The sequence below is a fragment of the Rhagoletis pomonella genome, unplaced genomic scaffold (genome assembly GCF_013731165.1).
Source record: "Rhagoletis pomonella isolate Grant_MI unplaced genomic scaffold, Rhpom_1.0 Rhpom_scaffold_00001, whole genome shotgun sequence".
Lineage (NCBI taxonomy): Eukaryota > Metazoa > Arthropoda > Insecta > Diptera > Tephritidae > Rhagoletis > Rhagoletis pomonella.
Window position 1 is genome coordinate 10,251,849 of NW_023458555.1, and position 15,156 is coordinate 10,267,004.

General features: G+C 34.5%; 1 protein-coding gene across 4 annotated transcripts in view; it reads left to right on the forward strand.

Annotated features, from left to right (window-relative positions):
- The window catches only part of LOC118738564 (RAC serine/threonine-protein kinase), a 40,681-nt gene extending 25,731 nt beyond the window's left edge, over window positions 1-14,950 (forward strand). For 2 of the 4 annotated variants that reach the window (XM_036469508.1, XM_036469514.1), the window contains 7 exons: window positions 7,915-9,363; window positions 11,758-11,923; window positions 12,191-12,388; window positions 12,484-12,873; window positions 12,948-13,181; window positions 13,264-13,410; window positions 14,128-14,950. In XM_036469508.1, the coding sequence (XP_036325401.1) occupies window positions 8,969-9,363; window positions 11,758-11,923; window positions 12,191-12,388; window positions 12,484-12,873; window positions 12,948-13,181; window positions 13,264-13,410; window positions 14,128-14,208 (1,611 nt within the window). In that variant the 5' untranslated portion in view covers window positions 7,915-8,968 and the 3' untranslated portion in view covers window positions 14,209-14,950. The remainder of the gene's footprint in view (window positions 1-7,914; window positions 9,364-11,757; window positions 11,924-12,190; window positions 12,389-12,483; window positions 12,874-12,947; window positions 13,182-13,263; window positions 13,411-14,127) is intronic. The other 2 variants (XM_036469520.1, XM_036469526.1) reach the window with 2 other exon arrangements.
- Window positions 14,951-15,156: the final 206 nt, after the last annotated feature.

A 15,156-nucleotide genomic window follows, 5' to 3' on the forward strand; every position in this document is an offset into this window, starting at 1 on the left:
CTTTAATTTTTGAGACCTAAAAAAGCCCCGAATACCGGGATTAACATTTCGTACGTATGTAGTTGGTTGTATGTACTCGTAGTCGTCGACTGTGCTGTTCACTACGCTGCTGACTGACTTCGCTGCTGCCGACGCTGCTATGGTGAATTGAATTGAATGACGTGTTTGGCGTACTCGTTCGTATGTGCTAAGCATAAATATTGTTATGAACTTTTAGTACGCATCTAAATAAATGTGAATGTACCCGTATATATCTATGTGTATATGTATGTACATTTGTTTTTTACTATGTAATCTATGTACCTACATACATATGTATGTATGAGTGGTGTTTTCTCGGAATTCGTTTGACTTTACCTTATCATCATCATTTCGATCGTACTTATCACGAATCCATACTTTTTCCAGCAGTGATGGGCGTTATTGCATTTATTAAATACGTACTAAATAGGTACTAAGTACTAAAGTATTTTGGTATTTATTTTGTAGTAAGTAATTGCTTCGTAAATACCGAGCATATAGGAATTTAATTACGTTCAAGTATGTTTTTAATGAAAAAAAAAAACGTACAAAACTACTTTCACCAAATATCTGCTGTATACGAAAATAGTCCCGAGAAGGCCCGGAAATCCCGAAATAGTGAAAAAGGGTTCCTAAAAATTATGAAAAAAACCAAATATCCAGAAAACTTATAGCACGAAGAATCCCGAAAAGTCTTGAAGAAACCCAATAGGAAAGTACACAAAAATCTACAAAGTTCTTAAAAAATCCCGAAAAGTAAAATACGAAGAATTCCCCCGAAGAATTCCCGAAATATGTGTATCCCACGAAGAATTCCGAAAAGTACTGAAAAACAAAACCAGAAAAAATATAAAGCGAAACTCCTGAAAAGTCCCTAAAAAACAAGTAAGAAAAGTGCCGAAACAGTTCCCAAGTTATTATAAATTCCGAAAAGTAAAACAGGAATTCCGAAAATTCCGAAATAATGCCGAAATCCCAAACATATATAGACCATTCAATTCGAATGAATTTATTTGACAGCACTTTCAGCAAAACTGAAAACTTCTATTGCAGCACGAGGAAGTCGAAATTAATTTTGGAAAGCAATTTGCACCTCTTCCACTTGCAAGCACCTTTATCAGTCTCATTTCCAAAATCGAATGAATTCCGAAAAGTGACAAAAACTAGCTGCTGTGTGCGCCCAAAAATTTTACATCGCAACGCGTTGAAAAGGCGTATGTTGAAATTTCTGGCCAATCAACCCACTTTTTTCGAATTCTTCGTTCACCAACAAATTTTACTTTAAACTAAGAGTGAGCAAGCCAACTTTAGTGCAACTGTTAGAAAAAAAAAATTAAAAAAATTAGTGCCTAACATTTTCGCCAATTGTGTGGCCGAGTTTTTCCTGGCGTGTGTATTGTGTGTCGTCATAAAAATGAAAACACCTACAGTTTTACGCCGCCTACAGATAGCAAATGTTTTTTCTATGCGAATTTCTTTTATGGCAGCAGTACACCCGGAAGTTTGCCATTGCATGGCGAGGTGTGACCGATTTTAGAACAAAAACAAAAATGTTTGTCTGATAGTACCTACATACATATGTATGCACATCTAACCTTTCGGCTATTGTGGCTACCACTAGTTGTTGTTATTGTTGTTTGATTTGCAATCGTTTTTGTGTGTTGCGTTTGCATTTCGTTGCGAATTCCTGCTCTTCATTTTCAAACCAACGGCCAACCAACCAATGCCGGTCAAAATGAATAGGAATAACAAAAGAAATTCACCCTCAACAAACATTTCCACGTATCAGTTCTGCCTAGCGTTTACCTGATATTAACTAAATTCAACCCAAATGTACTTTAACCCAGATCAATTGGCCTTTGTATGTACATACATACATACATTCATATGTACATATATAAAAAAATGTGTTGCTAATCCTTGGCCTTGATATTTGTTTGAAGGTCACTGTTCCATAAAGACATAACATTTGCCAGCATGAGATGGCCATAAACTCTTTTTGAATTCATTGAAATTGTATGCTGATTTTCCTTTATATAGAAAACGCCTCCTTATTTTTCGCAGAATTGGTTGGCTATTCGCGAATGTCCTCCTACGTACACTAACAATAATAACTGGACACTTTTCAATGGAAAGAAAATGGTTTAATTGCCATAAAAGGTAGGATGGACCGTGGCGTGCATTTGTTTGGTAATGAAGTCAGTTTGACTTTTGTGTGCGAATAATTGTTTGTTTTAGGTTGTTTGTTTGCTTGTTTGTTCTACTTGCAGCAGAAGAGAGTACTCAGGTACTAGATATGCAAATGATTTATGCGGTGTTTGCATGGAAGCGTGCGAAAGTACATATGTATATATATACATATACGGGGCTGTTACTGGATCCATCGTAGTCAGAATTTCGTGAAATCGAGCAAAATAATACGGGAACATTTTTACCAGTTTTAGCAATTTTTCCTCCGTTTGTTTAATGTTTATTATTTTTGTTTTTTATTAAAAATACAGCCCATTATTTAACAAAAACCATGTAAGCTCAAATTTCAAACTTTGTAGAAGATTTTCGAAAAACAAATTTCTTAGCCACTTATTTTGAAATATTTTTGAAAAGGATTGCCACCTGTTTAGAAATTCAAAATCAATTTAATTAATGGGGCTTTCGCTCGAGCCGATTTTTCAGGCAACTTTTGCGTTCAACTCACGCAGGGTTGCACGAAAAAAAAAAACAAATTGAATAGCTAAAAATATAAAAATATATCAAAATATTCGCCATAAAAAGGCGTTTGCATTGTTTTCAATAAAGTTGGTCGCCAGCCAACATTTAGCCATTCAACTTTTTTTTTGTGCAACCCTGCGTGAGTTGAACTCAAAATCGCCTCGTGCGAACACCTTTCAACAAGTCAGATGAAATATTTGAACATGGATGTCAAATGAGAGAAGTTTAAGTAGCTTTATTTCGAAAATATTTTTGAAGAGGGTTGCCACTTGTTTAAAATTAATTGCGAAGCCATGTGAATTTTACTTCACGATCGGTATTGAAACTAGTTCTGCCCCTTCTCAAATTGGAACATCATTTGAAAACAAAAAAAAATCATCCTGTGCCTAAATACCACTTCATGTGTTTTAGGCAAAACTTATTAAGGACCGTTAAATTATCTATTTTAAAATATAGTTAAATAATTAGTTAAACTTAACTGCAGAAAATTCTATGTTATTTTGCTGTAGTGGTGTAGTGGTAAGCAGTGTGCTTTTCCACTCCGGAGGGCCTGGATTCAAGCCCTGGACAAAGCAACATCGCAAAAAAATTTAGAAAACAAACTTTTTCTTAACAGCGGTCGCCACCCGGCAGGGGGGTATTTCTGCCATGAAAAACAGCTTCTCATAAAAATACAATCGCCGTTCGGAGTCGGCGTAAAACTCTGAAATTAAAAAAAAACGTTACCAAATACGTACTAGAAAATCCAATTACGTTTATCAAAAATTTAATTACTTTACTTGAAACTTTATAGCTTCATCTTTCTGTAGTTTGACGTACATATTTCTGCGACTATATAGCAATTTGTAAATCTGTAAAAATCTGTTTGCCTAATGCATACTGATAATTTACTTAACGAATTGCAACATTTCACTTTTATTTGATGATTTGGAAAGGTCGGTGGCGTCATTTTCCGCTTTGTAATAAGAATATCAGCAAACAATTGACGTAATGAAAAATACGCTATTTACATATCCATGTGTAGAAAATGTACATATGCATGCAGGGATGTGCATGTGCTTGCATTTGTTGTAGTGAAATATTTACGCCTTAACGTGAATTTAGTTAAGCTAATAAATTCCATGCGGAAGAAATTAGCAAGAATAGCGGAGTGAAAGGGTTAATTTGTTTATAGGCAGCTTAGTTTTACATATGTATGCACATATGCTGCAAGTACAGATGCACTTGTTTTATAACGCGTCATCGAGATGTTCGTGAAATAGACTTTCGATAACTTTGAATGGCTGTGAAGCTAATTTTTTTTTTGACGTCAATTTTCATATACATACATATGTACATACATACATACTTGAGATGAAAGTGCATATTACTATTATTATTATTATTGCTTTTTTTTTAATTGTGCGACAGACCTTTGTTCCCCTAACTTTTGCAGTCTCGATCATTTGGAAGCGGATCTAGAGAATTTAGATTACTTGCTTATACTTAAATAAACTATATGCAAATATTTTCTCCGTTGTATTGCATAGAACCTCCCTGCGCTCTACTCTTCTAATCTCAATTATCTTCGTAATCAGTTTCTAGATGCGACCGATCTTGTCCTGAGAAAAGAGTTAAATGCCTTTTTGGCAGGCTTTGGGGTTGGGGGGTTTCATCAAGTGTGGGGTTCCGTTACTTTGACTTATTTGAACAATAAATTGTTTAAAGTAGTAGTAAAAAGTATTTTAGTGGTACTCAATCGTTGGCGGTAGCAGATAAAGGGGGCGTGCTGGAAAGACTTGCCGCAGAACGAATTGTTGCACTGCTTTTCGAAGATGCCATTATCCTCGCTCTTATTTTAGAACATAATTTCTTTATGACTTAAAAATTTTAGTATTAGTATTTGAAAAAAAAAGATTAGTTTTGATTTGAATTTTTCAAGGCTAAATTGAATGGTAAAGTTTGGCTTATTTTTTCGGGATTTTTGCAGAACCCTTCAGGTTTTTTCAAGATTATTCGTATTTATTTATTTATTTTTTGATCTTTTGGTATTTGGTGGCTACGGATTTTTCCCGGGAGTTTTTGGGAATTTTTCGTGAATTTAAGAAACTTTCGGAAAAGTAAGTAAAAAATTATTAGAAAATTAAGAAAAAATCAATTGAACAATAGAAAATTAAATCAAATGAATTTTTTTTTTTAAGTTAAATAAGTAAATAATAATATAAAAAATTAAATATTCAATAAAAAAAATATATATATAAGAAACTTTAAAAAAATTTATAAAATTTATAAAAATTAAATATGTATATAACAACATAAAATATATAAAAAGCACAAAATGTATAAAAAACCAAAAATAAAATATAAAAACAAAATAAAATGTATAAAAAACAAAAAAATTAAGTACATACATACATACATATAAGCACCTATAAATATATGTATGTAGGTATGTGTAAATAAAACAAAATTAAAAATATATATATATATACAAACATAAAATTAAAAAAAAAAAACAATATATATAAAAACATAAAACATATAAAAAAGCAAAAAATTATATCAAAAACAAAATTAACGAACAAAAAAGGAGTGAATAAGAGAAGTTGAAAACTCCATACTCGAAGTGTTAACTTTGATTCTTATGGTTTATATTATGGCAACGGTGGGCAAACGCGGCTCTTTGAGCCAAATGCGGCCCTTTGCTTAGCGAAGTGCGGCTCCTTCATACTTTCTCTTTGCTTAGAGCATTTTGGCTCTTTTTACTTTTTAAAATACATATGTATTTCTTTGCTGGACATTCTTTTCCATGGTGTTGTTTTTATTTTATTTTATTTTATTCTTTTTATATACACATACGCAATTTGAGATCGGAACATTACCCGCAATTGGAGAATGAAAATTGGCTATCTGACTTATTATTCTTAACCGATATGATGGAACATTTGCAAAACTTGAATTTGTGTCTACAGGAAAGAATAACAATTATTTTAAGTTTTGGAAGCTAAACTACATCTTTTTATACATGATCTCAAAAAAATGAGATTTCATCAATTTCCATGGCTAGAAAAAAATATTGCACATGTCAAAGAGGATAAATTGGAATTTTTAAAATTTCTGTTTCTGTTATTTTTTTTTTTTGTGGCTCTTTGCAGCATTTAGAATTTACATGTGTCTCTTCGCGGCCTCGGCCTTGACCACTCCTGTATTATAGAATGAACTACTGATATTTTCATAAATATTTAATTCATGCAACAATTTTTTCATGATAATATTTGTGAATATTATATTAGAACAAGGTGTACACTTTCGTTTTATTGTTTTGTATATTTTTATTTAATACAATTTTTATTTTTTTTTGTACTACATTTTTAACACTACATACATACATATGTATATATTTTTATATTGTAATTTTTTATAGAACAAATTATTATTTTTTGTTATAATTTTTTATATTATACTTTTTTTAATTTTAATTTTGTATCTATATTATAATTTTGTATGATTTAATATTTTTTATCCTTTTCTCGCTTTCAATTGAGAAACAACACCATTTTTGCGAACTACATATTTACATACATACATTTCCTCATAACTTTTGCTTTTAAACATTTAATTTCTCATGAAAAAATATTACAATTTCAATTTCTCCCAACGCCTATGCGCTTATCGCTCAACTTATAGCTGACGCTTCCAAATGTTTTTACATACAAAAAAACGCTTGCACGCCCGCATTTAGCGCACCAAGGCGCCTAACCATCAGTTGTGTTGTTTTTGTTGCTGTCTTCTTTTATTTTATTCTTTGAATACGATAAAAATATACATAACAAAAAAAAAAAAAATAAAAATAAAAATAAATATAAAATTCATCAAAACAATATTTGCGGCTTTTACAGTGAAAATATGAATTGTTGCTCAAGGGTTTAGGGGCAACGGCAAAAATGGGTGACGGCGGCGATATCGCTTTGCGGTTGCATTTAGTGCTTACAAAAAGGCGATAAGAAATATAAAAATAATCCAAAAACAACAAAACAATGACAAAACTGTTGTTTTGGGGGTGGGGGGGGGGTTAGGGACCGCTGCATCGGGCTGCAATTGCGCCAGCGATCGCCAACGATCAGTGAGTGGCGCTTTGTGGCTCGCTGGCTGGTTGGCCGATGATGGCATTTAGCTGGCGGCTGGCTGCTTGACTTTTGCCGGCGACTGGTGGTGGCGGCCATTTGGTTGGTGATGACTACTGAGCTAGCTGGCTGGCTGCCTGGTGGCTAGAGTATGGTTCATCAATACTTTTTTTTTTTTTTTTTTTTTTTTTTTGTGTTTTGTGTTTGTCTTGCTTGACGGACACTGACAGTGACGCTGGTGATGGTATTAGTGATGGTTGGCTGGCTGGCTGGCTGGCTGGTGGTGGTGGCGGCGGAGCTGACGGCACTGGTGCTGTGCGGGGCATTACAGCGCTGTGGCGGGGATTTTTGCGCCATGAATCATTTGCGACATTTTAGACTTTACGCGTTGCGCTTTTCAACGTCTTTAACGACACTTGCCGTGTGTGTGTGTGTGTACTAGTTTATTGTTTTTGTATGTGTAGCTTTGCCTTTTATATGCGTGACGCTGCAGTTGTGGCTGCAGTTACTGCCACTGATGGGATTGTTGTTATTGTTATTGCGTGCTGTCTGCAGCGTGCGGTGTGCGTCAATGCAGTTTCGTTGCATTCATGCCATTATTTTTTGCTCAGCTCGTCGCTAGTCAGCGCGTTACTACGCTACCCCATTACCAATTTGGCGAACGTTCGAAAATGACCAATATACATATCGAACTAAAAACGAACTTATAACCAAATCCAGCTCATTCTCGAAGGGTAATATTAGAAAATCACTCTCTCTCTCTCTCTCATAAAAATTCGAATTCTTAACGAAGGGAAAATACATTGGATAACGACGGTTGGGTTTTGCTGCAGAATGGCCTAGTTCTCGAATCGAATACTAACATATTCCACATTAGTTATCGCAGGTGAGACTGGAAAAGAAGATTTGTTTTACAATCATTTTCGAATTGTGAACCGAAAGCCCAATGTTTATTGGGTAGTGTTTCGCTGCTTTGCTGTAGTCGCTATTTTTGTTGTTGTACTTTTGTAATTTACTTTTGTTTACCTTTTGACAGCCTGACTCTTTAACTGAATATATATCTTCTTCATTTCCATTTCAGAACCCGAAGTGCACTGAACGAATAAGCGCGCGCGCGCATCCAACAAAGTAAAGTCGGTGACGTCGTGTTTTGATATTGACTTTGGAGCAGTCCGAAAGTTAAGAGCATAATCGAGCAAAAGTAAATAAAAAAAAACAAAGACAACAATTTAATCAACGCAGCAATAACAACCAAAGAGTGTGTGTGAAAGAAAGCAAGCGACTGGAGAAATACAATTTTTCGACGCGTCTATCGGTCAGCGGAAAATCTGTTTTCTTCTCTGTAGTGATAACAAGAACTAAAGGCCCAAAGAACTCTGAAGCCACCCGCTTCCAAGTTTTTTCCAGCCAAGCGTGTTACTTTGCGGCACTGTCATCACTGACCCATTGCCGCCCACTGTGGTGATCCGTTTTTCTAGTTTTACGTCGTCACGGTATCGTATCAACTCTGTTTAATTTTTCGTACGTTAAATTGTTGTTTTAAACAACGTTTGTGTTGTTGTGAGCCATTTTTCTTTTTAGTTTTTATTTTTTTCTTGTGATTTGTGTTTAAACGAAAAGGCCTCACCACGAATTACCTATCGTTTTCCTCGTCGCGGCGATCAACTGTAGTCGCAACAAGTGGTGGCAAAACGCCGGCCGTCAGCACCACCGCATTGGCCACTTCAGCAGGATCTGCCTCTGCGTCGTCAAGTGTCTCTTCATCCTCATCGGCGCTTGGCTTATTGAGTTCGAGCTTTGTGGGCAGCTTCTCGAATCCTTTCAGCAGCAGCAGCAGCAGCAGCAATAGTGGGGGTAGTACTAGCAACAACAATAGCAACAATTTTAGTAATAGTAGCAACAACACTGCCTACGCAACCACAACCGAACCCGCAATAGTAATTCCAAACGTTGTAACATTGCCACCCGCATCTTACAATAAAAAACAACAGACACAGACTCAGCAACAGCTCCAACAATATCGCTCTACTTCAACATCTGCGTCTACATCAACTACTGCCGGTACTTACTTTCAGAGCAATCCAAACAGTGGTGGTGGCAGCAGCAGCAGCAGCATCAACAACAGTGGTCGCACAATGGCTGCTAGTGGCACAGCTGCACCGACCGGCAGCAGCACAGCTGCCGTACTCGGCACCTCGCCCACATACGAACCGCTTGGCGGTGGTCCGCACGCCACCATCGTGAAAGAAGGTTGGCTACAGAAGCGTGGCGAACACATAAAAACCTGGCGTTCACGTTATTTCATATTGCGCGACGATGGCACTTTGATGGGCTATAAAAGCCCGCCGGTGAATAATGCACCCGCTGATCCATTGAATAATTTCACAGTACGCGGCTGTCAAATTATGACAGTCGATCGTCCAAAACCATTCACATTTATTATACGCGGCCTGCAATGGACGAACGTTATCGAGCGAACATTTTGTGTGGAAAAAGAGATCGAAAGGCAACAGTGGACCGATGCTATCAGGTGAGAGAATAACCCCTTAAATATATTTGTATGTATGTACATATATAAATTTTCTAACAATTATTAACGTGCATACATACATGCCAACTCTTATTTAGCTAGCTAAGCCCGAATCACCTGAATAGGTTATATCTGGACTTGTGGGCATCAGAGAAGTTTATTTTTTTAGTTTTTATTAAAACGAGATCAAAAAGAAGCTTCTCTGATGGCCACAAGTCCAGATATAAGCTTCTTGGGTCTTGAGGAAAATATGTGTTCCTATTCAAATTAACCGGGCTGTACGCATATTTTTTAAAACACTTAGGGCCAAAATAGTAGATTCATACATTCGCAATCATCAAAGGAGAAACAGCCCAACATTCCATAAAACTAAAAACTTGTTCCCAAGCGAACAATAAAATCAGTTCAAGTATCAAGTTTATAACCCATATGAAAGTTATTCGATTAAGCTCAGTTTCATACAAGTTTCAAAGTTTTTAATCAGAATTTTTAGAAAAAAAATTTATTTGCAGTGTGAGAGCCAATTAAATTTTACACCCAAATTCATAAAAAATAAAGAAGACTTTAACTGTTTTATAAATCGAAAATTTGTATGAAAATGTCACTTTATAGAGCTTTATAAATGTATTTTATTTTTAATGAATAGGGCCATTAGTATATTAAAGTGCTGAAAAATCCCTCAGATTTTTGTTTATTTTCTTGCTAAAGGTGTTAGGAATTTTTTTTACATATAAAAAAATTTTAAAACTTATGGCTTCATTCATTAAAATTGATTTGAAGCGCTGTATGAAGTGAGATTTTCAAACAAATTTTCGATTTATGAAACATACTTAATTTTTTATGAATGTGGGTGACATACATATTTTCGAAAGTATTTAATCCTTGAAATTTTATTTATAACTCTATTCTAAATATTGTGCACTTTCTTCAAAGCTTTATTAATTCAGTATTTATCATATCTTATCAATATAACTGAATAATCTTAATCTTCTTTAGTGTGATACCCGTATTGTAATATTTCATTTATTTCATCATTTTAAAGTTGAATAAAATTTTTCAAGTAGCTGGCAGCCCTATTCTAAAATATTTTTGGCAGTAAAATTTCCTAAAACTCTTTAGTTTGATACCCATATTGCAGTATTTAATTTATTGGATCAATAAAATCAAATAAAAATTTTCATACAGGTGACAACCTTCCACAAAAATATTTTCGGATGTAAGCCTTCTTAAACCACTTTCTTCTGACAGCCATATTGCAATATTTACTTTGTCTTATCAATTTACTTAAACTATAATTTTCAATCAGGTGGCAACTCTGTAATTATTTGTTTGCCATAATTTAAGTTAGATCCTTTAAGCTGGGTTATGCAAGACTTATACTTGACTTGACTTACATAGAAACTTAGACGCGACTTAGACTCAGCGTGTCACATATTAACTTTTCTCTTTGCTTTGATTCTCAGCCAGGGATGCCAACTCTCTTAGGGCTAATTACCCGAAACTCCTGAAAAAATTCCCCTATTTTCAATGAAATTCCAGCAAATTCATTTTGCTACATATTTAAAGCACTTCGTGCTAATTTTTTATTACAAAAAAAAAGCAAAAAAAAAAAACAAATAAACCAATATATTAGCGCAACTATTGGCTATATATGGGAAGACTGCGTTATTAGTTTTTCTTCAGGATTTTTAAGGACTTTGATATTTGCAAAATATGATTATTACAAAAAATTATTTAAAAAACTCAGTGCAATGTAAAAAAGCCGTAGGAACATCAAATTAAAAAGAAAAATCTATAGAACTAAGGCAGGTTAAATTTTTTTGTCTTAAGGATACGTCAGTATTGAAACTGTAGATGTTAAAGACTAATAATATACACTCCACCACATCCTCGAATTTCGCCCTTCTAACATTATAGGCTTAAAAAATTAAAATTAATTAAAAGGGCATTTTTAATACCCATTCGTCCTCGTAATCCAAAATTTGTTTTAATTTTTTTTTTTTTTTTTTTTTTTTTTTTTTTTTTTGAATCCACAGAATAATTTTCTCTTTCTACATTGCCTTGAATTTTTTAAATAACACTGGTTTACGGCAAAAATGTTCAATGGATGCCACTATCCAATTCCTATATAAATCAAACTTTAATAGAAGAAAAATTTAGAAAATTACAGGTTCTGTTGCAAATTTTTGCATTTGTGCTAAAGCCTGTTCTGTTACAAAAAATTTCAAGTTACTAATGAAGAAAATCGATTTATAAATAATGAGTGATGAAATGAAAATACGCAAAGATTTTGTTGTATGAAAAATGAGCAGAAAAGAAAGTTACTCATACGCCATATCTACATGTACATATGTATGTATATTATCATTATCTTCTATTTCTTCTTCTTTACAGAAACGTCGCGAGTCGCTTGAGTGAATTGGGCGAAACGGCCATGTCACCATCGACATCAACAGACATGTCTGACGTGGATATGGCATCCATTGCCGAAGTGGAACTACGTAATAGTTTTTCCGTGCAGGGCACAACGAAGCGCAACAGTGGTGGCGTTAAGAAAGTCGTAAGTATTGTAAAAAGAATATTAAATGTATATAATCGATCCAAATATTCAGTATTCGAATGCTAACAAACTATTTTTTTTATTTTCGCCAGTTGAGAACCGCAATTCAGTCAATACAAAAGAGTTATTGCTAAAACTAAATATTTATTTCAATTCAAATTTTCAAACAACTCATGCTTGCCATTTTTAATTTTCTGCAATATTTTTTTTATTTTGAATTTAATTTTTTGCGCAATTTCTTTTATTTGATTTTTTTCGTCGTTACAGACACTTGAAAATTTCGAGTTCTTAAAAGTTTTGGGCAAAGGCACTTTCGGCAAAGTGATTCTGTGCCGTGAAAAGGCCACCGCAAAGCTGTACGCAATTAAAATTCTCAAAAAGGAGGTAATCATACAAAAGGATGAAATCGCGCACACAATCACAGAAAGTCGTGTGCTACAAACTACGAATCACCCTTTCCTAATTGTAAGTTAGCTGAATGCTTTTTAAAATGTCTTAAGCTTTTTCAAATAACTTTGCGTAAAATGCAATTTAAAAACCTCTCTTTAATTCCTTTCCAGTCGCTTAAATATTCATTTCAAACCAACGATCGTCTCTGCTTTGTGATGCAATACGTGAATGGCGGTGAACTCTTCTTTCACCTGAGCCGTGAACGCCTCTTCACCGAGGATCGTACGCGATTTTATGGTGCCGAAATAATTTCTGCTTTGGGCTACCTACACTCTCAGGGCATTATATATCGTGATTTAAAATTGGAAAATCTATTGTTGGACAAAGATGGTCACATTAAGATTGCCGACTTTGGGCTGTGTAAAGAGGATATCACCTATGGCCGTACTACGAAGACGTTCTGCGGTACGCCCGAATATCTGGCGCCTGAAGTATTAGAGGACAACGATTATGGGCATGCGGTCGATTGGTGGGGTACTGGTGTCGTCATGTATGAGATGGTTTGTAGCTTCTTTTTTTTTGTTTGATAATTTTAATAATTTGTTTAAAATAAATTTTTATTTTTATGCAACAGATATGTGGACGTCTTCCTTTCTTTAATCAAGATCATGATGTACTATTCACACTTATCTTAATGGAGGAGGTGAGATTCCCTCGCACAATATCGGATGAGGCGCGCAGTTTACTTGCCGGCCTATTGGCTAAGGATCCACGCCAGCGTCTTGGTGGTGGCCAGGATGATGTCAAAGAAATACAAGCGCATCCTTTCTTTGCGAGTATTAATTGGACGGATTTAGTGAACAAGAGGGTACATAATTGATATTTGCCTGATTTTTTTATTTTAGATTTTTTTTCAAATATCGAATTTGCCGCAATATTTTTTTTTTTAGATAACGCCGCCTTTTAAGCCACAAGTGGTATCCGACACAGATACACGCTATTTCGATACAGAGTTTACCGGTGAAAGTGTGGAATTGACGCCGCCAGATCCTGCTGGCACATTAGGTTCGATAGCAGAAGAGCCACTTTTCCCGCAGGTGAGTTTAATTTAATGCAAAATAAAATGTTTTGATTAATTTTTGTAAAATTTGCGCAAGCTTTGAAACTTTTATTTATGTGATTTCTGTTATAGAAGAAAAAATCGAAAATAAAATATTTGATATTAAACAAAAAAATTTTAAATAAATGAAATGAACATTAATTGAAAAAAAATACTTTAAAATAAATTTTTGAAATTTTTTTTTAAATTTCTAAGATAAAAAATCCAAGATATAAAAAACGCAAGGTATGTTTAAAAAATTCGAAAAACAAAAAAAAAATTAAAAACAATAGAAAAAAATCTAAAAATTTAAAAAAATATGAAAATTATAAAAACAATTAAAACAATTAAACAAAATTACAAAAAAATTAAACTAAAAAAATAAAATAAAAAAAAAAATAAAATTAAAAAAATAAAATAAAATAATAAAAAAAAAATATATATATATAAAAAATTAAATCAACAAAACCCGAGAAAAAATCTAACAAAAGACTGGAATATATAAAAATGTCGGCATGTAGGAAGGCGATTTTTTTTAAAACCATTTCTAGAAAAAAAAACGTTAAATGTGTTTTTTTCTAAAAAGATTTCATATCAATTTCATAAACCTGCATTATCTGTAATTATCCCACATCACTTCGTTTTTCAGTGATTGCACTGATAAATACCAGGCATTAATATTTTTGTTTTTATTTATTTATTTATTTATTAACAGTTCAGCTACCAGGATATGGCATCCACATTAGGTAATTCATCGCACATCAGCAGCTCGGCTGGTCTTGCATCGATGCAATAGAATCGAATAAAATGCGAGTGACGTCGTTGCCAATGGCTGCGTCGTCACCAATATACAATTGATCGTCCTTATGATCATTACTGCCATCATCGTCATCAGCAACATTGTCATTGTTATTGTGATAAACAGCAACAACAACAACAACAACAACAACAACATTCACAACAACTGAAAAAGCAAACGGCTCAGAAACAACCACAACAACACAATAAACTAAAGCAGCAGCAGCAGCAGTCGCCGCAGCCGCAGCCGCATTCCCAACGCAAACTGCAAATATTCAAAATGTGGCAGCCACAGTCACCGCAACAGCGCACACAACGCTTGCATGCTGCTGCACAACTGCAATTTATTAACAGCTATATATTCTTAGTGTTGCTTGCAAAACTGTTAAGATTCCATAGGCTGCAGCTTACTACGTCTGGCTCGCATCTCACGCTTGCGGCATGTTAAGCGGCACGGCACGGCACGGCTGCTGCCTTCGCTGCTGCAGTAAGCGAGTATAAACCACAACTTGGTAGATGAGGCGGCGTGGAAGTTAGTTGTTTAGATATAAGCACAGTGATTTGTGTCCCAAGCACCGGCGGTGACTGCAGCTATTCAGTGTGAAACTCAATCAGCGGGAGCCTTAGTTGCTGCAACAGTCGAGTGAACAACTACACAACAGCAGAGCAGCAGCACAGCGATGGCAGTAGTGGACGTATGGGCGCGTTAAGCCGCCTCTTTAGCAGCAGCAGCAGCAGCAGCAAAAACAACAACAACAGCGCAGCAGCAGCAGCAGCAACATGTTTTGCAGCATAAATAAAAATATATTTAAAAGAAAATTAAAGTAATAATAATAATTAAAGTTAATAAAAGTTAAAACTGCTAAAATAGATACATATAAATACATATACAAATAAATAAATAAATAAATACATACATTTAGTGAAGAGCAACATTTACTGCTAC